The sequence below is a fragment of the Ambystoma mexicanum genome, chromosome 11, assembly GCF_040938575.1.
Source record: "Ambystoma mexicanum isolate Mex_15411 chromosome 11, UKY_AmexF1_1, whole genome shotgun sequence".
Classification (NCBI taxonomy): domain Eukaryota; kingdom Metazoa; phylum Chordata; class Amphibia; order Caudata; family Ambystomatidae; genus Ambystoma; species Ambystoma mexicanum.
The window spans coordinates 420,895,104-420,920,035 of NC_090934.1; the positions used below are offsets into that span (position 1 = coordinate 420,895,104).

The 24,932-nt window shown below is 43.0% G+C and overlaps 1 protein-coding gene across 17 annotated transcripts in view; it reads right to left on the reverse strand.

Annotated features, from left to right (window-relative positions):
* The window catches only part of DGKZ (diacylglycerol kinase zeta), a 1,700,725-nt gene that overhangs the window by 960,519 nt on the left and 715,274 nt on the right, over positions 1-24,932 (reverse strand). Inside the window, exons 1-2 of one of the 17 annotated variants that reach the window (XM_069623238.1) lie at positions 8,040-8,086; positions 7,088-7,150 (exon numbers count right to left, since the gene is read on the reverse strand). The exons of 15 other annotated variants lie outside the window; for them this stretch is intronic. In XM_069623238.1, coding sequence (XP_069479339.1) covers positions 7,088-7,150; positions 8,040-8,065 — 89 coding nt within the window. In that variant the 5' untranslated portion in view covers positions 8,066-8,086. Of the gene's footprint in view, positions 1-7,087; positions 7,151-8,039; positions 8,087-24,932 lie in introns of those variants that run through there. One more of the 17 variants, XM_069623231.1, reaches the window with a different exon arrangement.

Genomic DNA, 24,932 nt, shown 5'->3' on the forward strand with positions numbered 1-24,932 from the left:
GCAGCAAGTGCAAGACTACGTCTGACTGTTCAGTGCAAGCAGCAGAACTGGTGGCGCTTATTGCTGCACTCGAGAAACACAAAGGGCAGAAGTGACGGTGTACAGTGACTCCGCCTATGTGACATCAACTGTGCATGCTGGGCTAGCACGTTGGCAAAGGAGGGGCTACCTCCGAGCACATGGCACTCCAGTGCAAAACGCAGAATTATAACTCCCAGTAGCCATTGTAATAGTTAAATGCACAGCACATACTAAGCGAACTGACTATCTATTGTGGGATATAAGCCGCAGACGAAGAGGCCAAAAGTGTTGCATATTCACCAGATAATTCAGGTTATGATACTCCAGATGTAAAGGAGAAGGTAGTCACGATCATGATAGCAAATGAAGGGTTTAATCATTTATCAAGAACACAGTTGGTGGAGTTTCAAGGCAGTGCACCACAGGAAGAGCAGGAATTGTGGAAACAAAGTGGGTGTGCTTTGCCCCCTCTGAAGCCTTGTGGCGACAGGACAGCAATGGAAAGCCTGTGATGCCAATAGCATTGTTAAAGGTAGTGCTTGAACTGCTTTGCAGCAGCTATAGGACTGGTTTGTAACAGACCTATTAGAACACGTTGCATTTTATGTAGATGTTTACTGCTGGGCATACACTCCGAACGATCAGAGGAGCGATTCCTCGGCCAAATGGTCCTTTCAGCATCTACTTATCGATTATGTTGACATGCTGCATGTATTTAGTGGATACAAGTATATGATAGTGGTGGTTTGTCCCTTTTCCAGGCAGATTGGAGCAGGTCCTTGTACACACCCTGATGCCACTTGCGCAGCAAAGTTTTTAAGTCAGAAAAGTCTTTCCCAGATGTAGAGTATGTGAGGTGCTGAGAGCGACAATGGGCACCATTTTATTAATGAAGTATTTGAACAGGTTAGCCTATTGCTAAGCATAAACATTTGTTTTCTTCTGCAAGCAAACGGATAATGTGAGAGACTCAACGGTCTACTTAAAGAGAGAATTGCAAAATTAAAATGGACACCGAAGAAGGGATGGCTGTATTGGCTGCCACTTGCATTATATGCATTAAGTAATCAGCCTGGGTCGGACCACCTTACACCCCACGAGCTAGTGACAGGGAGGCAAATGAGAACGCCTTTGTCTCCTCCATCGGGGAGCAGAAATGATGCCCAGAAGACGTTAGGAAATGAATTGCCTGCTTATTTACCATTAATTAACGCTAACATCTGTAATTTCAGACCAACTCAAAACGCAAGGGGTGGGGAAATCAGTCTCAGGACACAGATAAAGACCATTCAGCAACCAGAATTCAAGAACTATTAGCCGTACCTAGGACTTTTTATTGGAGACCCAGTCCTAATAAGGAATTTCACCCGGAAGTGGCACAAGCCACGCTTCAGTGGTCCCTACGTAATGGAAAACATACTCCCTCAGCAGTAAAAGTCCAAGAGAGACACGCCTGGATCCACTTGAGCAGAGTAAATCCATATGCTGGCAAGACCAATGCACCCCCAAGTATTGATTCGGAAGCAAGGCAAGAAGAAGTTCTGCATGCGCAGACCTGATCAATGACGATTAAGAAGAATGCTAAGGTTTCTGATTAAATAAATGCAAGTGTGAATTTGGACTGTGGCTCACCCCAGACACTCTTTATAGATATTATAGCAAGAGTGCAAACCCAGTTCTTGAGTCGCAGGAATCTTAATTGGACTTTAGAAAGTGTTGACATACTAAACATGGCTAACCTGGAGTTCGAATTCGATGACTGGAAACAGTTTCCAGACTCGTTCCTCAGCGAGTTGGTTTGGTTAATTCAAGGGTCCCAACAGATGCTGATGCGCCATAAGCTCCTTCTCGCTGTTTTTGTTTTCATTCTTCAAGCTTATCCTGCTCTTGTTGGGTGCAGTGCTGACATACGCACTTTTCTGCATGATCCTAAAAATTGCCCTGCAATAAAGAGGCTGCTCATGGCAATAGTTGAACAAATCCTGCAGTTGCCCGATTTAACAAGGTTGCCTTATTAAAAGGTTTTTTACTTCCTTAAAGTAGAATACCGGCACAATGAGGAATTTCGAGAATGGTACAGTTTTGGAAAGTGAGCAAATTCAATGACATGTGGAAAATCGGAAATGGTGGGGATGTATTGGTGCATAATATATGCGTGCTTAGCATTTGTTGTCGTTTTCCTGATTTTGTTAATCCATACCGTTTATTTCATTGGTCCAAGCAAGATAGAAGTCCCTTTGATTCTAACTCCAGTGACTCTCACAGAATTATTTATTACTGAAAGACCAAAGACCATTTACAATTTTACCCACACCAGTGGCCCGTATGAGGGTGCCTATTCCTATAACAAGTGTACTGATGGTCTCACCTGTAGGACGGACCATTACTAACACGAGTATTATGCAAGCACTCACTTTGCAAGCGGGAGACACAAGAGAAGATCATGAATTAAACTTCAGCTAGACAGCACAGCACACTTGGGTAATAACATGTGGTATTAGCACATGAAAAAGGTGGGAGAGTATGTCAAATGTATGTGCTCTCATACCTTATGCCATGGGGAATTTGAAGATTTTTTTATAGCTATAGAAGTAGCAGTTCAGAAAGCTCATTGTCTAACACACCTTGCACTCTGCTATATGAGAGGTCAGTTCCAGGGTCAACCGGCATCCTTGTTATGGGGACTGAGAAGACAGCTCCAAGAGAAGATGATTATTATGATTTAAAGGCAAGAGAGAGGCCAGCAACAAAGAATCAAGTGATAAGATATGAACAGCCTGGAATAATGGAGGAGGAATCTGATGGGAAGAAAATAAAATGCTCAATTGACAAGGAAAGAACCACAAAGAGATACGAAGATGTAAGGAAAACGGTCAGCTGCAAATCAAAAGGAACAGTGCTGACCCGAGAAGGATGGGCGGAAGCTCTGATCATGTGTGGAGCATAAGCACTAATGGGATACTATGAACCAGTCATAGATACTGTAGAGAATGAAGGCAAGCATCATTGGTCGAACATTGTGAAATTGCTGACATGGGTCGACGATAAGGGAGGACCACTGCAGATAGTGCCTCTAGAAAATGCTAAACTGAGCTTCAGAAACAATGGCACAAGAAAGGTGGGAATGAATCAGCAGTGCAGCCACATTTTTGATGTACCAGGCATGAAGGATACAATAGTAGTGATAATAGACCACTACTGGGCCTGTGGATCTAGAGCATATATGAAGTTGCCCAGAAACTGGGGAGGGTTGTGTTCCATTGTTCTCATTCACGTTCCAGCATTGGTGATTCCAAAGAGTGACCTGAACATTGAAGAATTCCCAAAAACATGCTCACCTGAGAAAGAGGAGATCAGTTGGATTTCTCTATCAAACCAAGAGGGAGAACTACTTTTCAGCTAAGTCCATAGAAGCCTTTGATTTGATTCCTTATGAACACAGGTTGTTCAGTCAAACTGCTGCAGTATTCATGACCATCTTCATGCCATGGAACCAGACGATGGCTAATGCCAAATGTTACAGATTACCAGGTGGGAAGTCCTGCAGATGATCAACACTACCATAAAGGGATTCAATGCGATGAAGGAATAATTGAGAGCTAGAAGACTGATGACAGTGTAGAACAGATATGTCCTGGACATGATTACAGCCATGGATGGAGGCGTTTGTGCAAAAATCAGAGAATCACGTTGCACATTCATACATTCTCACGATGACGAGAATGGGATCTTGACAGAAGCCATAACAATGTTAACGAACCTGCACATCAAGATGTAAGATGAGACAGAAGATAATGCAGAAGACAGCTGGTTTGTATCGATCGTCTCATGATTGCCACAGTGGGTGGCAAATATATTCAAGTTTCTCAGAGCACTATTGGTGATGATCATGTTTGGATTCTGTGTGATCAGGATAATAATCACACAGGGCAAGAAAACGGCAAAGATAGCAGTAGGAATGAAGATCATGATCGATGTGGAGTCTGGATTTGGACCCAAGGAGCTGACAATTGACAAAAATATGTAGAAGCGAGTATTTTGGCACCTGAGGGATCAAAGTTCCTGTATCCAAGAAACAGAAATATGTGGGAAGACGGATCTACTGTAGCCCGAATGGACAATGTAGCCACATGACGTGGAGTGTTGATGAACATGTAAAATCAGCAGGATCTTTGAAAGCAGTAGTGAAGATATGGACTCAAAAGAAGCACTTTTTCCGGAGAGGATGTCTAGATATGGGAGCAGGTAAAAGAATGGTCGATGAAATCAACCAGGAAGAGGGGCGGGAGTGTAGAGGAAGAGCCAAATGCCTCTACCGGAAATCTCGCCCCCATCTTGCCTAAATGTTGGAAGCTGGAAATTGTGACATGCACAACGCCAGTACTGGTACCTATCCCACGAAGAATCCTCGAAACAGGGATCCACTGAGAGATAACAGTCTCTTAAGGGAGGTCCTTGAAGAAGCATGAAGCGATGAAGGCAAGAGGATGGCGACGTCACATGAAGCAGAGATGACAGACCAAGAATAGATCTCAAGAAAGAAGGCGGATAGACCTTATAGAATCTGATGACGAAGTGAAAAGTCAAGTGACATTTCATGTGCGGGAATGAAGATTGCACGTGCGAAGAGCACTGAAGAAAATGCAAATCACTTTATAACTGTTCAGATGCTGCAACGCAAGTAGACCAAGTAATCATGAAGGCTGGCTATACGTAGTGAATAGACGGCAGGCAGTGCCACCAAATATAATATATACATAAAAGAGAGAATCTGGATATTACACGTCGCATTTTAGCAAATCAGGACGCTATGAGCAAAAGGGCTGAAAGTGTGGCGCAGCAGAAGAATCGAGAAGGCTTGTCTGGCGAAGTGTCAAGGGTTAAGGCAGCCAAGAGACTGGTTATCTATTGGAGAAGATACAATGAACGTGAGAAGCGATGCGAGCTTCTGTTGAGGTGCAATGGAAAAAAAAACAGAGTGCCAAGTCATATTAATTTAATGGTATTAAATACGAAAAAGGAGCTAAAACATGGTCGCCGGTCACATGGGGTAGATGGAAATAGACTTTGGGCAAGCTACATCGAGATTGAAGATAAGAATGTGCTTCCACTCCCTTCTATTCAAAGGCGCAGTGATACTGCAAGGCCGAGTTCGAAGACAATTTGAATGGCAGACAGGAGTGATGATGGGCTAATTGGGGTTGCGGGGTGCGGGATGGTCTAATTGGGTGGGAAGGCATGGTCAAGTCCACCGACAAGCACCGGGGGTAACAGCTCGCGTGCTTCTGGTGAGTGGAATATTCCAGAAGGGTACAAGCATGCCAACCAATCATAGAGGACCACATAGCAAAGAGCCCTATAGTTTGAGAGCCAATGAAACATTGTGTATTTGATGATCATGAAGATGACTTACACTAGGGGTGGGCATAAGTTGTCCACCTGACTATACAGATCCAATCCCAATCCTATCCCCCATTTTAAGTATACTTAGATGTTCCCCGTAGACCAGCCACAACCCCAGTTAGGTTTTTCTCATTTTGCCACGTAGTACGACGTCAACGATGACAGGTTTTTGCGATATAAATGTATTTTTTTCTTCTAAAACGTTGAGTCTTGAGCAAACATCCATCGATGTCTGTTGTACTCCCAAAACAGCTATGTTTTACCAACTACCTGTGTCGGTCTTATTATTGGTGTAAGAGTCAATTCTGCAACCCCATCCATCCAATAAATCGTTACCTTACTTAAAGGGCCTACGGGTTCAATTGATATACACATAAAACGAGGGGCCGCTTCACATTGTCCCCTCATGGGAACTGTGTAATTTATAATACCTCCATTGTGGACATAGGCCACATCTCACCCCCGCCAACACTAGCCATTGCCGACTCATGGATCCATTTTACTTAGCAGCCTTTACCACCACCCCCATATAAAATAATGCTCCAGATTTAAACTCAGAGCAAAGTACGGCCAGTGCAATTTATGCTGCCTTTTGTGAATAGGCAGTTTTTCCTCAACCCACTAGGGGCAGTTATTTTTGGGCCACAATTGCATCTCCTCAATCCTCTGGCAAAATCTTTCTGCTGGTGGTGCCTTAGAGAAGTACCAAGAAAGGTTATTGTAGCACCAGTTCTGCTAGACTGTGCACCAAATATTTTCTATGCAACAAAAGGGGCTTATTAAACAGCCCAACAGTCAACCTGTAATGTGGATGCTACCTCACTTTCCTCTATACTGTTGTCGTCACTAAAAAAAAAAAAAAATATATATTAAAAAAAAAATAAAATAAACTAAAAGAATTTTATATTCACACAAAAACACTATACAGCACAGGATCAAAGTACATCTCATGAGAACGGCCCATGCAGAGCCCAACATTTGCACTCACTTCTAGTCATTGGGTAGTAAGCAGTGGTGGAAATGGAAAAAATGTGGAGGATCCCACAACACAAGGGCCGGGGCTCATAGTGTGCATCCAGCAATGCTGGAATATAACGCCCGCAACAGCAGCATTGCCCTTTATCACCGGCTTTGGCACTGGTGTGTTATGCACAATGCTCGCTACATGTACAACTGATTTCTTTCAGTTGTAAAACCGGCGGTAAAGGGCAATGCCGACGTTGCTGGCGTTTTTTTCTTTTACGTATTCCAGCGGGGTTCATGGTCTTGGGCGGCCTACTCTGGCCAGATCCTGAGATCCGGCTCCATTTCTGGTGTTGGATCGCAGATCCACCAAGAGCCAGCCCAATGTCCAGCACTGGTGGTAAGATATTGTGATCTGTGTGTAGGTTTAGATTGAGGGGGTGGGGGACTTTATGGCTGGTTAACAGCTTGTAACGTGAAACCTTTACCCATGGGCTCATGTATTAGCAATCAATATTAGCAATCAATCGCAACCAGCACAATCTAAATAAGAAACATCCCAGTAGATACCATACTGTACAGAGATAAAACTATCCCAATATACCTCCTACTTTGTAAATCCCGATTCCATGCACCCCCGCTCCCCTCGAGCTCCCCATCGCAAGCAGATTCCTACATCACCAACACCACCACCTCTCACCTTTTCACTGCACAGCGTCGGCTTAGGTCTGCTTGTGGGCTGGAGGGGCTGCAACCTCCGTGGCTGAAGTAAAGAAACAAGAAGGGGTGGCTTTCCTGGTGGGTCTCGCATATACACTTCCATTAATTACAGCAGAACGATGAATGTTCCATTTTCGTTATTTTTAAAATTGGGTTAGAATTGCGTTAGTGGCTTATTGGATTAGGGTTGTGTTAGTGGCCATGTGATCATGGTTTGAGAACTATATCATTTGAATTGTGTGGCTTCTTTAAACTTTGTTTGAGGCCTCTTAAAAAAATTGGAATCGAAATAAGTTGCAAGCAAAAGGGGTTTTGGACGCTGTACTTGACGAATGTGTTTTCTAAAGAACCATTAGACTTTAAAAAAAAAAAAAAAAACACGACACATTGACCCGTCAGCACCTCCTCACTGGAACACAAGTATGCGGTCACTCCATGCAAACAAAGCACAGCGCAAGATCGACTTACGGTGACCATGAAATAACGTCAGTGCGCAGCCAGTATAAACCGTTCAGTGCAAGTGTACATCATTGCTACAAAGTCACAGCACCGCTACACGTGCAGGCACGGTAAACAACTCCCGAGCTATCAATGCTTAGACACTGCTATAAACAACCCCATAATGCTCAGTGTGACTTCAACACACGTACACGCTCTAAAAACAAAGCTTGGTAAAATATGAGCCTACACAACCACAGCCACACACAATAAAAAAGACAGCCTAGTATAAGTCAGTGACCACACCACCAACAAAAACTCCAGTGTCCTACAAGCGCGTTTTCGATATAAACAAGCGCAACACCATGTACTATCTATACATGAAGAAAAATCGGGATAGCCCCAAAAAAAATACTAACCACCGTCGCCTGTGTCACAATCACACATGAAATCACCCCCCCCCCCCCCGTTATCTCGCACCGCCAATCGACTACCTGCGCTTTCTGGCTGCTACCAACATGGCTACCAATGAAATACCCTTGCCATGAGAGACACCACCAGAAGTCCTGCCTTTTAAACTAAGAACGCTTTGCATACTGGGATACCTAGGCCCAAACCCCTCTTGGAGAAAGATGAAGTACACGTTGAAGCATACAACGTTTTGCTACCCGATAGAGCTGGACTAGTTAACTTAGACTGACTTGCCTGCCCGCTTGAATGAAGCAATGGAGAGAGGTGAGATGATAATGCGGTACTGAGGAGTGAGGACGCCACGTCGGCATCATCATGGCGTCACTCTCACGTAATACATTTGGGGTTCTGTAATGTAAAATAGGAAGCAGGTGTGTGTATATATACATAGCTACTAGGTGGCGTTGTGGAATGGGTGTCTTGCCTCAAATAACTTTCCCACACATATATGTTTGTGAAATTAAAGACCAGGACTGCGACCTACGTCACGAGTTTTGATACAGAACGTTCAATTATTTTCTGACCTTACGTGAGTGGCTTTTCGGCCTTCAGTTTTGCTATGCATCCTGGGACTTGTAGTCGTAGTCCTCAAATGCAATATATACCACTACCAGCAGGCACGCTGGTATAACACCAATTTCGTCCACTGAAGGCTATAGCTGCCAAATGAGCCCATGTCATGTGGGCACACGTGGGACTCCTCCGCTCCTTCTGCCATCCCTGGCTTTTGAATCAACTGAATTCGGATTCATGAAATTGTAGTTTTCCTTTTCATAGGTATGGGGTTACAAATCTCAACGTGCAAAATGTTAAGTCTTAAAAAAAAACAGCACAGGGTGAAAGTGACAGGCTTGGGCCCAGTCCATAGCTACAGGGCCACCATAATCCGTTGTGCTAGTTGGCATTGATTTAGCAGCACAGTGCGATATTTCTTAAATGAGGACATTCGGGATCTTTTTTTAACGACCCATCAATCTTTTAAGGTTATTGTGTATCTAGCGAAAGCATGCATGCTAACGTGTACCATTCAATTCAAGAGATGCTAGACCAGTCCTGGTTTTAACTTTGCATTCCGGAACTTGTAGTACTGGGTTTATAATCAGAAATCCAGGACTACAAGTCCCAGAATGCAAAATTAAAACCAGGTCTGGACTAAAATCTCCCAAATGGAGGCAGGCATGTTGGTATGTAAGCTAAGTTTCTTCCTTGATGCTATGTGACCCTTTTAGAGCATGCTTATTAGAACTATGCGTATATCTTTTTGCTAGAGCTAGATAGTTTGCAGTGTAGGTTAACATTTTTGAGCAGAAGACTTCACATTCCTTTCTGTCGCCAAATGTACACCATGTCCTCTATGTGATGAGTACTATATAGCGTAAACATAACTGTGAAGCAACGCAGCACTGTACAAGAATGGAACAGACCATGCACTTGGGGTACAATCCCTCTCCAGCAGCCTCTGGGCTGCTGAAATCTACACGTTTGGAGTAGGGAGCTTGCGATTGGTAGTGAGGATGCTCCTAATCTGCGAATCTTAACAAGCTTGAATGTAAGCAACCAATGAATTCTGGGTGATGAAGTGATGAGTCAATGATTCAGCAGGGGCAACATTTCAAGCTGTAAGCTACTAGCCAGGCATAATAAAAATCACTTGCCACCTCAATCGTACTCATACAGACTATACAACATTTCTTACTCGCCAACAGTCAATTATCACTAGCCAGTGGCTAGTGCAAATTTTGAGCCGCAAATTGTTTGGTATGTTTTTTAATGTTCTTAATATGTATGTTAGAGCTTTGTCTTGATTATAGTGCAAGAAGCTGCCAACAGAGTTTCTGTGGTTTCTGTTTGTTAATTTCAGTACTGGTGATATTATGCTTCTTAGCACCATCGCATTTCCAGCTGAAGGTTTCCTACACGATTGAATCCCAATAACTCTAATTCGTTATTGTTTTTGTGCACTCTCAATTTAATGATCAATGTCTTTCAGTGATAAGCCAGGTGGAAGATTCCAGGAGGCTGATGCCACTGTCATTTCACTTTTCTAGACATCTAGGAACGTGTCCTCATTGACCTGAAGATGCCATTTGTTGTTAACACCCCAATATAAAAAAGGGGCACATCAGCATGTACAGTGTGATCAGGGGGGAATGCCATGACACATGCTTGAGAGAGAAGCCACCCCCTGCTGGCTCTAGATGGGAATCATCTTTTTTAGGTAGGGGATTCAAATCAGAACTGCCAGGACAAGGTGTGAGACAATATGTTCCACACAAGAAGAAGGCATATAGAACATGAGTTAATGATGGAAATCTTATCTGAACATTGCTTGAAGGAACCTCAAAGTAAGGACCTAGCCATATGCTTATTATTTGTTCTGGCACAAATGCCCTAAGAGGCCAATACTGGGATTGAAACGAGGCAATTTTAAAGAAAAGTGAGGGTCAGACAGTTATTTCAAGTTAACATCTACAACCCCACTGGCATAAAAATGGACTGCTATCTAATAACATGCCTTCCAAGATTTTAATATTCTAAATACTGGTTATGTTGAATTAAAAATGCAGACAAAATATACCTCACAAATGTACAACAGAAGAAACGCACCCACTCAATCAATTTAGACCTTGCAGTGATCTAATGATTAAGATGGCAGATAAAGTGGAAGGCAAAGTCATACACACTACTAAATAATGAAACGAGACGATCAATGCTGTCTGACACAATGATCCACATTACAACATCAATCAGGACAAGATTCTCGCGGCTGACACCAGAAAGGATGGTTACATCAGTAACAAAGAACATGACTTTCTCAATTGTCGCAGCAATGGTATCCCAGTATTTTATTCACTTCCGAAAATACACAAGAATCAGACCAACTACCAGGATGACTGACCATGTCAGTATGTGGTTCCACACAGCAACCCATAATCAAATAAGTAGATTAAAAAATACACAAGAATCAGACCAACTACCAGGATGACTGACAATGTCAGTATGTGGTTCCACACAGCAATCCATAATCAAATAAGTAGAATTATTTTTGAAACCACTGACAAAATTATATCTCCATTATATGATCAACCTAGACGAAGATGCGTGTTATCAGAAACCGAGTGAATTACTCATCACCTTTGACAGGTCCAGTTTGCTAATGCACCCCTAAAAATGCAGAAAAAGCCATTAGATAAACGTTGGGCAAATGGAAGACATCCGTAGATGTCCTTATCAATTTCACCATTATACTGACCTAGCACTCGCAAACAACTTCTTTACAAAGAGGTGAGTAATGCTATCCTTAATGGCTCAGTAATGGGCAAAGCTTTCACACCGAAGCTTGCTACGTAACATGTGAACATTTATCTCCCTGAGAATCCGTACCATATATACCTCTGCAAATGGAAGCGATACACTGATGATTTATTAGTCATCTGATAGAGAGACATGGGACACTTAGAATATTAAAGGAGTGGCTCAGCAATATACCCTAATTTACATTTCAGAAATGCCATCAGTACAGAAAGCCTGCCATTTCTGGACCTCTACATAACTCGTAGTGATGGCAAAATATACACTACACTCTATAAAAAAGCCAATGACCGTAACGCCACCTCACATTACCAGTCACCACCTGAAATCTCTCATTCAAAGATTCTGTTTGAACAAAACCATGCTATCCAGTTTCCTATTTCAAAACTATGGAATCAACTTTAGAATGAGACCATCTGTAAAGACAAACATAACTTTGGTTTAAAAAAAAAAAAAAAAGAAAAGGATCCAGGGCATGACATGCTAGCACATGTGAGAATGAAAACTGCTACAAGGATCAGAACTCTGACACTCGGAACACCCAAAAATGTGGGGAGATTTGTCCTGCCAAGACTGTACACCATGTCAATTCACTAAACAAGTTGGAATCTTTAGACATATGGCTATCCATTGTCACTTGTTCCAACACACAAACTACCGTACCAAGAATGTTATGTATAGCATGCGCGTCTAATTAGAAATAGCTATAGCCACTACTTCCCGATCATTAGTCATGAGTGTCCTAGCACCTCGATCATGAACACAGACAGTTAAAAGCTCTTCACTAGGTTCATACTATGCAGAAAGAAGCAGGCTACTTATCTCCAATGGCTAGCGATGGTCCCTATCAAACCAAATACAATTGACAATCGGAGAGAGCGAACACCAGACAAAATGGGACAACGATTGGATATTTGGACCACAAATCCACCTTACTGGCCTGAATTAAATTATCAAATGGCCAGTTATGCTGTTGTAAATGATCCTGATGAAATAGCTTGGGTAAACTGAGTAGAACACTGCCTGTTGAAAAAGCTGTGCTGTTGAACCTATTCATTTAATGGAGTTTTATAAGCCTCAAGTGGTAAACAAAGTTCGCTTTGTAGCACCCTGTGAGGGGTCAGTAATGCGAGGCAGACAATTGCTTGTGGTTTTCTCAGTCTTAGACATTTTAATAATAACAAACTAAACCTACTCTACCAGGGAGATCCCTACCTCGTCTAAATTGTAAGGGGATTTCTCCTAGCATACACAAAACTGGCCCTCACACCAACAACAAAATATTCAAAGTAAATCATAAAAAACATAAATAAGTGATTACCAAACAACCAGTGACTTGGATGACCTTGACCTGTCCTGGGTAGAACAGTTTACCAGGATTGTCCAAAGTCAATCTCGCCAAGTGTTTACAAAGAAAAGTAAAGTCTTTAGTCTGTTCCTGAGAGCTCCAAGAGAAACAATAGTTCACCCAAACATAAATCCACTGGTAACAGTGGTAATACTGGATATCCTCTTTCCCGGATAGTATTATTGAAGAAAAAAAAAAAGTTTTATTGTTGACCTGCAAAAAGATACAAACCTTTAACAGTTTATATCCATTCCTTTCAAAAGCGAAAACAAAAGAAAAAGGAGCTTCAAAAGAGAAAAATCCTAATCATTAATCAATATTCCAGAAAGTTAAAATCACTTAAAAGAAACAAAACAAATTTCAGAATCCATTCCTAATACAAATTTCAAATCCTAAAACCACAGTGCAAGCCACCTAGAGCATCAATGATGTGTTTGAATTGATCAAAGATTACAGCGGCTCCCCACAGATTACGTGTCTTCTTTAAAAATTCTCTCCACAAATTTCATTGGCGTAAGAGCCATGCTAACTTTTTCACCCATTAAAACTAACTCCCACTGTTGACAATGAGGCTGTTTTGCCAAATGTTCTACATATAGTGATCTTAAATCTGTTAGAGCATGACACCTCATTACCAGGTGTTTTAGGGATTCTACCTGGTCCTTTTCACAACAGAATCGACACCAGGTGTTTCCCACCTTTATTTGATGTCTTCTTAATTGGATCTCTTTTGTGGGCATGATATTCAACCAACATCTTAAGAGATTTCTATAGCGAGCTGATGGAAATTTCTGCAGGTACCTTGGCAAATCATTAAGCCCTCTTTTTTCTTTCCATAGACCAGCTCTCTCGAAGAAATATTTTCCTTAGCCTCTGTGGTTTCTATCCAGTCAGCTTTTTCAAGGCAATCTTTAACTTTGGCTGGATTTCCCACCAGAACCACCAGATTTATGCCATCGAAAAGCAACCACACCTCTATTTTCCTTCTCCATTCTTTAATGGCATTTGCATCTGTCTTCTGAGGTTTCAAGATTACAGAGGGGTGCACCCCCTTTTCTAGTGTACATTTACGATGGAGCGCTATGTATTTCCATAACACCACCGAGGTCATGTACTGCAAACACAATTCATGGCGTATCACTGCGACCGGTAATGATCTTGGTAGTCTCAGCACTTTGCGGCAAAAGTATCCTTCTAATATTGCCCACGCATCCCCTGTAAGTTTTAGGATGGCTTCACTGCCATATGTAAGTGCCTGGACAACCTTTTGTTTGTAAAAGGTGATCACCGATGTCAGTGGAAAACAACAATAGCACCCAACGATGGCCGCCCCCTGGGTGGTTAGTTTTTTTTACTGTGTCCCTCAGGAAAATGTAATGGCCTTTATCAGTCAAGCTTTTGTTAATCACAATTCCTAAGTAGACAATCGACTAAACCATCTACAGGGGTTTAGCCTCCACCCTACAACAGAAAGTTTGCTACACGCCAATGACATCACCATGAACTTAGATTTACTTACATTTATTGTCATGCCAGTCTCCTCCAGGTAATGTTTAAATGCTTCAATTCTACGCTGGAGGCCAACTGACGTTTGGTCCAAGGAAACAATGTCATCTGCTTAAAGGACCCATGCCACTATCTGGTTGTTTAGCTTAGGGGGAAAAGCTCTAATCGCCTCTGGTGAAATCCCAGGCCCGAAAGAGACTAAATAACAGGGGAGCAAGAGTACATCCCTGCTTTAGCCCGCAGAACGTAGGTATTTTCCTTCACAATGTCCCATCCACGCTAATCCTTATTTGGATTGAGGTGTCTGTATAAAGACACTCTATCGCCTCAAGTATATACGCTGGACAATTCCAGCATTTTAATTTAGCCAATAGGCAGTTCCTGTCCGCCCCATCAAATGCCTGTCTAAGGTCGATGAAGGCCGTGTAGGTGCAGGTTTTATACTTTAGGGCATCCTGTTTCAACAAATTGAGGATCAACAAATTCAAGGATGTCCCCACCCCCTTTACAAACCCGGACTGCCAGGGATCAAGGTGGCCACTCTGTCGCCCGGGCGTTCAGATCTCGCAGAATGACGGAAGAAAAACCTTCCCCAAGGAGTCAAGAAGGGCAATCGGGCGATAATTCTTTGGATCACCTCTATCGACCTTCTTGAATATTGGGACCACAATTGCCTCACGCCAAGTTAGAGGCACCTGTCGAGTGGCCATCACTTGGTTAAACAGAGCCACCACCAGTTTGGCCCAAGTATCAATATTCAAGTTCAGGGCAAAGTTTGAGAGGCCATCAGGACCAGCAGCCCTGGATGCACTAAGTTTTGACAACATCCATTTGGCCTCTACAATGTCAAAGGCGAAAGCCCAATGCTTCCCATCGGAAATCCTCTTCACCACTGGAATTTGTTCTCCTTTAGAAAAGAGACTGGTGCAATGCGCTTCCCATCCGTCTTCTGTAACGTGGCCCATCAAGTGGGTTTCTCTAAATGTCCCCCTATTGTTTATTAAATCCCAAATTTGTCTAGAGTTTCTCCTACATTCTGCGCTTACATTTTTCCACATCCTTTTGCTGGATCCTCGCTTTATTAGCCTTGATCCAGTTTTTGTCTACGTGACTTTATTGTATCATTTGTACCCAAACCCTTCTCCCTCTGCAGCCTTTTCATGTCTGGTCGCATGGCTCATCTGGCCTTCACTACAGCATGACTGTAGGTGTGCCTGGGAATTATCTGGATGGCTCCACCCTTTTCTTGAACTTGATTGAAATCCCTTAAAATCCATGAATATTCCACCATCTCAGGATCACACCCAATTGCTTTTTTGAAAAGCCTTGGTATTTTCACCACTTCCCTCCAGTTTATCTTTAGTCTATTTTTCCCCCAAGCTAGGTCAACCGAAGGCATTTTCTTATTGGACTGGACGGAATGGGGCAGACAAAGAGTAGTAGCTAGCATGTCATGGTCACTCTGAGGCAAACTTAAGACTTCAAACCTCTCAACATTGGCCCAGACACGTTTAGACACAAAAGATTAGTCCAGGCAGGCCTTTTGGACACCAATTCCCCAGGTACAGGCCCCAGGACTGTCACCCTCGATTTGCCCATTTAACGTCAGCAATTCACGCGCTCTTATTTCTCTGACCCATTTTTCTGCCTCCGCTGCCATTTGGGATGGGCGAAGCAGGACGCCCTCCTTGGATAGCAGCCGCATATTTAGGTCCCCACATATCACAATCTGCGGATCCACCCAATCAATTAGAGCCTCATCCACACTACTCATTACTGATTCAATAAAGGATTCAGCATATAATTTTTTGACACTTCTATAACAGTTTGACATATGGGTTCTGATTCATGTGATTGCATATTTTAAAACCTATGTCCGCTTTAATCGGGATCAGCAGGCCTGAGAAGGGCCTGCCCACCATACCCTTACTGGCCAAGTTTAGGAGAGCCTCATAACCCTCACAAGAAGGCTTTGACTTAAACCATATCCACCGGAGGCAAAGAATGTCAAAACGGCCAAAGACCTTTGAGTCCTCTGAGAAAAGTGACTTAAATTCTCGAGCGTTCTAGGAGCCCAACAGAACTCTTGATTTTATCAGCTGAAGAGCAGTCTATTTATCATGTGCTTTTCCCAAAGCGCCTGCAAGCCAACTCCATTTTGTTATTTCCACATCTCCGCGCTTGGGGCCCACTGAGGTTATATCCTTGCCCTGTCTTTGGGGGCATTTTACCACTGTGAATTGAATAGTTATTGGTTTAACTCTATCCAGTCTTTGCTGGCTGGCACTAGAGGATTTCGTTGTACCAGATTTCCCTCCTTCCACCATTTTAATTTGTAAGTTTATAGAACCAAGCTTTTGATCTTCCTGATTAATAGGATTTAAAGTCGGGTTTATCCAATATTCACAAAAATCATAACCCATGGGCATTAATTTGTTGCTGTGCTCCAGCAGCACTTCTTTAATTAGTAGAGATTCCAGGTGTAGGATGACCCAGTCATTATGTTTTTTGCTCACAAATTCCACCACCCTGATATCATCAGTCCTTATATATCTTAGGGCTGGAATGGGGTACAGCAACTTCATGACATTACATCTGTTCAATATTGGACCTTCACGGTTTGACAATATTCTCTCCAAGCATATTTTAAACTCACTCATATTTGGGGCCACTATAGGATTTGCACTTTCCCGTCATTTTTCCATTTTCTTTCCGACCGTAGACTTGACCGTAGACTGGGCTATCTTCTGCATGCCTTAGCTTAGGGTCGACTGACTGTTTACTGGCAGTAGTTTAAGCCAGCGTTTTGGCCTTCAGGGTTTGAAACCGAGGATGTTTTGGGTCCCGCTTACCTCCTGTGCTTCCACTTCTTCCCAACATTGCTTGGCTCATTTGATTTTCTTGTCTCTCAATTTCAAGCCAATCGGCTTTACTTAAGTTTTTCCATCCCTTCATCTTCTTTGTCAATTATCTCAATTAAATCACTCAGGCACGTCCCTGCGGAGGAATCTGATCGTTATGGGGACTTGGAAACTGGAGGGTTAATGGCTGCCTTAGCGCAGAGCCTGCAGCAGTTGGAGTCACATGTTCTCTTCGGGGCTTTTTAGAGGTTTGCGAGGTCTCGTCCCACCCAGGTGTTTTTATATTGCGCAAGAATGCTCTGGAGCCACTTGATTTCCTCTTTCTGGCTTGTATAATGTTTTTAGATTTTTCTTTTTCCTGTGGGCTGAGACCCCATTTTTCTTTTTCGGTTTTCTGGCTCCATGTCATGAGACTTTGCCAAATTAAATATTGGGAATGTAGCGGTTTCAGGGTCCCCCATAGGGACTCCCCTTTCCAATTCCTTATCTGATCTCTGGATTTCTGTAGGTGGTGGCTCAGTTGATGTAGGGGTTTTTGGTGGATGGAAGCAGCCTTTCTGCCGTTTAGACACTGATGTTGCGTTTCCTGTCGACCCCTCCCTTTACGATCTTCCAACAACACTTCCATCAATTCAGTTTTGTCAAGGGTCTCCCTCCTCGCCAGGTCACATATCTAGGCCGTTTCAGCTTCACCATTTAATCGAGATTCAACCTTGTTCACAAAGGTTTCTAAGCTGATCATTTTAGTATGGACCGTGGTGATCAGAGTAGCATGGTCTTGTAATGATGTATTTAAAGCCTCATATAATTTACAAAATGGGGCCATTGATACTGCAAGGGTGGCCATCATCGTGTTTTGAATATGACCTAGGTCATTTCTAAGTAAGAGACCACATCACGACCAACCTCCGTCCCCCTGATTTAGGCTGTTGTGGGAGCTACCCATAGATGACAGTGAACTTTGGTTGGCTGTTGCATCATCATTTATCGACTCCTCTAACCATGCATGATCATTTCTTATACCCGCATCCATATTGATGTACTGCCCCTCAGTCTCTCTGTTTAATTCAGGGGTCCTTTATTTGTCTTCCATATGGACTTTCCCCCTACAGATCTTTTCCCACCTTCTGGATTTGGGCATTGAGCAAGCAGAGGGGTGCTCTTTTCTAGCTGAGAGTGGCCATCATTCAGCTCTTCTAAGCGTTGGTGAATTGTGGAGAGACTTTTCCTTTTTTGTAAATTGATTTTTTCCATGAGGACACTGAGGTCTTTGGACAACTGCATTGCTAGGACGGACTTACAGTAGTTTTTTAAAACTCATGTGGGGGTTCCATTGATTTCATTCAATCTAGATGTTTTGACCAAGTCTATGGGCACACTGTTCCCTATGAGGGAGCATGAGTTTCTCACCACATTTGCTTGGCCTCTTGGTATCGCCGCCAAGGACACTGCAAGCGCCCCCGGGCTGGGGCTATCCCTCCTTCCACTAGGACACTGAGTTAAGAGTGGGTAGGTCACTGCAACACAGTTACAGGGCATACAGTTTCCCGCTGCAGCCTCCACCATCTACATGTGCTTGATATCCAGCTTTGGAGGGATGAAGCGTCCCTCTGGCATTTCAAAAACCTTGTTGGGCCACGATTCATATGCTGGCAAATCCTCTGGCGTAACCAACTTCCCCACATCCTCCGCATTCTGAGTAATTTGTTCTGCATGTAAAGCATTAGGCTCAGAATGAGTATATCCATTCCTCAGATCACTCTGCGGGACCTCCCCACCACTGCTCAGTCCCTTCGCCCCGGCTCACCTCCCAATCACCCGCCAGGTCTTCAACAGAGTGCAGAGTTTTTAATAGTCGGCAAGTCGGAGCCTGGCTTACAGCCAAGGAGAGCGGGAGGGGGGACAGACCAGAGGGCAGGGCTAATGGCGGTTTGAGCAGTTTCAGGGCTCTGCTCTCAAGAGTTATTACAGGCTTTGTTGATATAAGTAGAGACAGATGTAACAGCATGTCTTCTTACCTGTTGTCTGGTTCGAGCGCCCATTAGGTTCAAGACGTCAGGATCCACGTTCTCCATACTAGGGCGGGGCGCTGAATTTGAATATTAGGGGTTTGAAAAAAATAAAAATAAAACAAAGTTCCACTTTAAACTACCGGCGGGGGAGGCACGGCGCTGCCCGGTTTGGTCAGTTCTTGTATGGGGGTCCGAATCGGGCACGCCACAGATGATGCACCCGAGTAGCCTCGCCACCTCACTGCCCAAACAAAAACATTTGACCGCACCCCACCGAGGCTCCACCAGGCAGGATGATCTTATAGGCAGCCTCCAGCAATGCAGTTGCAAGTGAAAACAGATTGTCAGGCAGGGGAAAATAAAGAAAGTTACTCCAATTCCACAAACACTCGACCACACTCCAGGATAGCATTGCCACAGTCCAAAGATAAAAAGGACCACTTCTGCTTCAAAAACTGTCCATGTGCTTACAACCTCGGTAATGTCTTTGGTATAATTTGTCAGGATTCTCCTTCTTGGGGTGTTGCTTTCTTGGGGGGTTGTCTTCTTGACAACCCCCTTCTACTACTGTTGCTGTAGAGACAGGCTCCTTGTTCCACAGTATGCCACTGCTTCAACCACCTTTAATACAACATTCACTGACAGTATCATAGAAAACCACGGTTCTGATAGTTCTGCTTCAACTTGGTATTTTAGGTTTGTTAGACAATTTAATGAAAGCCTCCTCAAAGCCCCCCTCCTCTCCCCTCCAAGTCGGCAAGGCACTCTTCGTTCCTATGTTGCCTCTTCTGTCTGTCTTACTGCCACAAGTATAATTTGATTTTGCTTCCAGATTGCTTCTCTCTCAACTTCAACAGTCTCAGCATCACAGATTGTTGACTTAATCTTCGTGCAAGCCCCCAGCTCCCTTGCCCAGCTTTATTCACACCTTCCTGGTTTCTGTAGCTACCATGATGCTGTATTTCCACTCTTCCAGCTTTGAATAACCCTGTCACACTTGTATCAGAGGGCACTGGACCCTTTACCAACTTTAGCAACCTCAGGATATAGGTGGTTAGATTTCAATAGGGCTGGTTTCACTATAGAAAGGATTTGTTTACTGGCAGGGGCAATGCTCGCTCTTCTCTTTGATTCAGCAACTTCTACATTTATAGAATACTTGTTCTGGATGTTACAAGGTTCAAGCTTCAGAAGAGAAACAGATTATTTATTAATTTATTTGTATTTGTAAAGCGCAATAACAGCCTGCCATAGAATTGACCATAGAAAGTGGTCCACTCCAGGAGTGGGTCAAATAGATGTCAAAACATGACCACATCCCCAATTTATTTAAATGTTAAACACAAAAACCTAAACACTTACATAGTAAAGCAAACATGAATTGTATTGTGTGTTTTGAGGTTCGATATCAGAATTGTCTCTTGATGTTTAATGAAAGTCCTCATTTCCTGGAACTGCTACTACCTAGTGGTATGCCAATGCTATGATACAACACGGTAGAGAGGCAAGGACTCCCATATAAATTCTATACCTAATCTCATGGTCAAATTGTTATTTATACAGTGCTTTTGGCAAAGTACTGTAAATCGAACATATTTATCACAATTATCGCCAAACCAAAGTTGGTACTCCTTTATTGACCTAGAAAGGATGAAAGGCTGAGTTGGCCTTGCCGGGATTCAAACCTACAACCTACAGATCACACACAGATATCAGCGAGCGCTGAAACGACTGAGCCATCCTATTGGCTAACATCTTTCAGAGGTCGGCAAACAGAGTTTCGACTGATGTATAATAATTACAGTGCCTAGATGTTGGACGAACCATGTCTGAAGCGCTACAAAAAGTTAAATACCCATCTGGATTAGCACAGGGACAGGTTTTGCTGAGTTTCTATTTCGATTACAAATGTATCTTTCATTTATTTGTTTTTGAACAGCGCTTGCACTTACTGAGAGTCAGGTTTTGGATGTTTTAATTGTAGTCTTGACGATTTGAGAGGTTATAACATCTGTGATTGATGGAATGACAGTCACTCACCCTTCAGCAAAAACTATGCTGCCACTGACCATTTATAGTAATGTACTCCATTGACTGCAAGGTTGCTTGGATGTAAATTAGACTGTGCATACTCCTAATTGTACACACTTCTTTTATAATTGGAGTGTAAAATAAATTTTAATGTGTCAAAATGATCTGCATCCACATGATTATGCCCAGAGCACAGGAACTCTGAAAAATAAAACTCTGCAATATTGGTTTGTTTTCACTTTGGAAAAAAACATAAATTGTTACAAAAGATTAATTCTCAATTGCAACATATGTTTCCATCTTATTTATTATACAATCCTAAAATGCTAGGAAAATAAATACGCACAGTGCTTCTGTTTGCTTAATGAGCATCTACACTCAACACAGAAAAAGCTGAACGGAATGAAACCCTTCCTTTTATCACAGTGTGCAGTTCCTTTTTTTTAAAGACTTCAGAGAAATAAATTCTGTTTCAGAGGCTTTTCTCCATGGCTTGCAATTACATCTATGTAGATAAAAATCCAAAGAAGTGTTCAGGTTTCTGCTAAGTAACCTGACCTTTGCAGTGCCCCCTGCTCTAAACCTATGTGTAAATGTACGCAGGAAAATAATAAAGCTGTTGTATTTATGAGATTTTAATGCATAAAAAGGCCTCGTACGACCCTTATCTGGAGGCCTGCGACTACTCTTTGATGAATATTTTGAACTTTAAAGAACTGTAAAGACTTCCATTTGCAAGGAGTGACACAATTGTCCACACGAATCTCGTCAATGAAATATTTCTTGTAACAGTTTGTGAAAGTCAGCTTTAACTTTGACTTAATTAGAAAAGCCTTTCCCTTCTTAGTTGGAGACACGCAACCAGTCCAGTAAAGTTATACAGTTCAACAATGGGAAATGGAAAGCTTTTTGTTTTACGCAAGCACTCTGGCATGCATTAAATGTGCGTTTGATACATTTCCATTGTTATTAGGACTTTTCACTGTGATAAACGGCTTCTACTCGCTCCCACTCTCACGCAAGTTACAACTGAGTTGGTAACAGTTACCAGCAAGCGTTTTTCAGTGAGCCTGAATACGGAGCTTCACTCACCGGCTCCAGGAATACTGAAGTTGCGGGCTGCTTCCACTTCCTGACTTCTCACCCTTCTACTACTACTTTAGGCACTCTTGGAACCCACACCCCTCTGCAGCATGGGTGTCGCTGGTCCTGTCTCGACCATGGGGTGTCCCCTTCACTCCTCTGTCCCTCGGCTTGCTTCTGCACACAGGCCTTGGCTTGCAGCACGATCACAGCTCTGCAATTACAGCCACTAAGCACACCTGGGAAGACCTTCGATCTCAGCATGTCTCTCTCGGTGGAGCCACAGCAAGGCAAGGTTTGTGAACACAGGAGCAAGCCAGAACCTGCATGTGAAATCTGCACTTCTCTCGACCCGGTGTCCCTTAAGTGATCACACTTCCTCATGAACTGCCAGCCTCGTGCTCTTCTCCTTTTTCTACTAGTGCCAGCCTTCCAGCTCCTAACTCTTTTCCCTTTCTGCTGCAGATTTTATGCCACTCAGGTTGGGAAAATTGATTTCAGTTGCAGGCCCTTAATGTTAATTGCCTGACTCTGGCAAAGGCTGTTAGACATACTTATCTGTCCTTCACTTTTACATGCCACCTCAGCCCTCTTCTTCATCTCAGTCCCTGTGGGATTCTGGGACATGTAGTTCACTTTAGTTAATTTAGGTTTTCCCACTTTTATACTTTTAAGTATAACTTTAATCCCCTTAGCATTTTTAGAAGAGGGGTTGTGGGTTTCAATCTTATTAGAGATAGATGGTATAGAAAAGGACACATTTCCATCATTCCTTGTAGTATACCTTTGGTATTGAGGGAGATGTTTGTTTTTAGGGATACAAAAGATTTGTTCTTTGGGTCTAATATGCTGCGGGGTTACAACCATAGAATTGACCATTTCAGTTTTACTAGGACAATAAGCCAGACTCTCTTCTGGCATGGTGGTAAGAGTATCCCTTTTAGAGGAAAATACTGTGTCTCACCCCATGGAATCTCCACACTTCCCTGGGTCCTGTCTCCACCCAGGTGATCCTTCTGCAGTACACCACCCCGAGGATTGGGATCGGTAAGCGTCTGCCCTCTCCTTGCCACCTGGCAGGGATTTGGTGAGGGGGACACAGGATTCCTAACAGCCCCCAAAGCAAACTGGAAGCAGGAATATCTATTAATCTAATCAGCAATACGAACATTAACATGTGTTCCTGTTTAGCCCACTCTGTTCCACTCGTGTGCCCCATGTGAGGTGTTTTTGCGGTTGCATGTGCGGTTGCATCTCTGCATTTATTCTGATATTCAATCTCCTTTATATGCCTAGGCAACCTGTGTCTCCATTTGTGTGTGTGTGTTTAATTTGTGAAGAACTTTATTTGTTAAAAATAGCATATGATGTTTGGTAAATCCATGAGCAACTCATCCTATGGAATAGTTTGACAACAGCTGTATTGATGGTCGACACCTTGCAACAAATGTGGGATCCTCATTTTTTTTCCTTGACAAAAAATAGTAACATATCTGCGAGAAATGAATAATGATCTTTCTCCGTTTTTATACAAAGTTTGCCTGTACTCTTTTTGTACATTGAAATCTTTCAGTTTTCCATAAGAACTGTAGCCATTGAATGATAAATGTAACTAAATATATGTCTAACATATAAAGAAGTGGTCATTACCACGAAATTTGCTTGAAATTCCATATGAGAATGAAGGCTGGGACGCAGACATGCAAGAAGTGATTAATGGCAGTGTGCTGCCTACTGGCTGTACCAAGTGTCAGATGGGGCCAGTGGTCGAAGGGGGCGGGAGTGGTTTTGCAGCAGTGCTCCTCTACTTTTTTTTAAATTTAAAGTTTTACTGTTCCTATACATATAATTTAAAAAGAAACCATTCTGGAATGGCTTCGTTTTTCAATAAAGTGTAGGAAGAAGTTGATACTTGCACTCTCAGTGCACTGCACTCAACATTCCCTTATTAAACAGCAGGTGTGTTTGTTTGGGGATTGGGTGTTTGGCAATAGTGGAATGTCCATTAGATGGTAGCTGAAGGGGCTCCTGTTAAAAAAAGCAGACCATGCTCCTGTACGAGAGCGGGCTCGCCTACAAAACGCAAGCATTGCCAACCTCATGCAAGACTTTAGAATGCCGAACAGACCACACTAACAGACTGCATTCCTGGGGAACGTGGAGTCTCTGGAGATTAACCTGGGCTAAGAGGGCACAGCATGAAGACCGACTACGACTACAAATAAATGACAAGGTTTGACAGACTATGACTAGGGAGCGGGACAGAGTGTAGCGTTGTATGGGCATAATGTGCTACTAAATGGAATTTGGTCTGGACTCTGGTCTGAGTTAGTGTTGGCTGCAGTTCAGTATGGACTCGAGATACGTCTTGCTATGTGCTTTTAGTTAGCTGACCTGACACTGTTCCACAGGTGTCCTTATCTCCCACTCGGAAAGTGGGTACATAGTATGTGTGTTTGAACCGGGGAACTTCCTGTGAGTCTGAGCGTTGCCGTGACCTGGATGCAGCCCTGACACATCTTGTTAGTAGTGGAAGCAGGAGCTGTTGCCTTAGTCAAAGGTTTATTGAAAGGGTGGTGGGGACATTTAATGGGAAACAGCAAGCCAGGTTCAGGCAAATCACACTTTCAAGTCTTTGCTTCCCCTTTCCAGTTAGGCTAAGAAGTCTCATATATGCATCTGGTCGATAGGCAAATGACAGCCAGCAGGGGCAATGAAATTGCTTTACTTGCATTTTGTAACCACAGATTTAGATTACTTTCA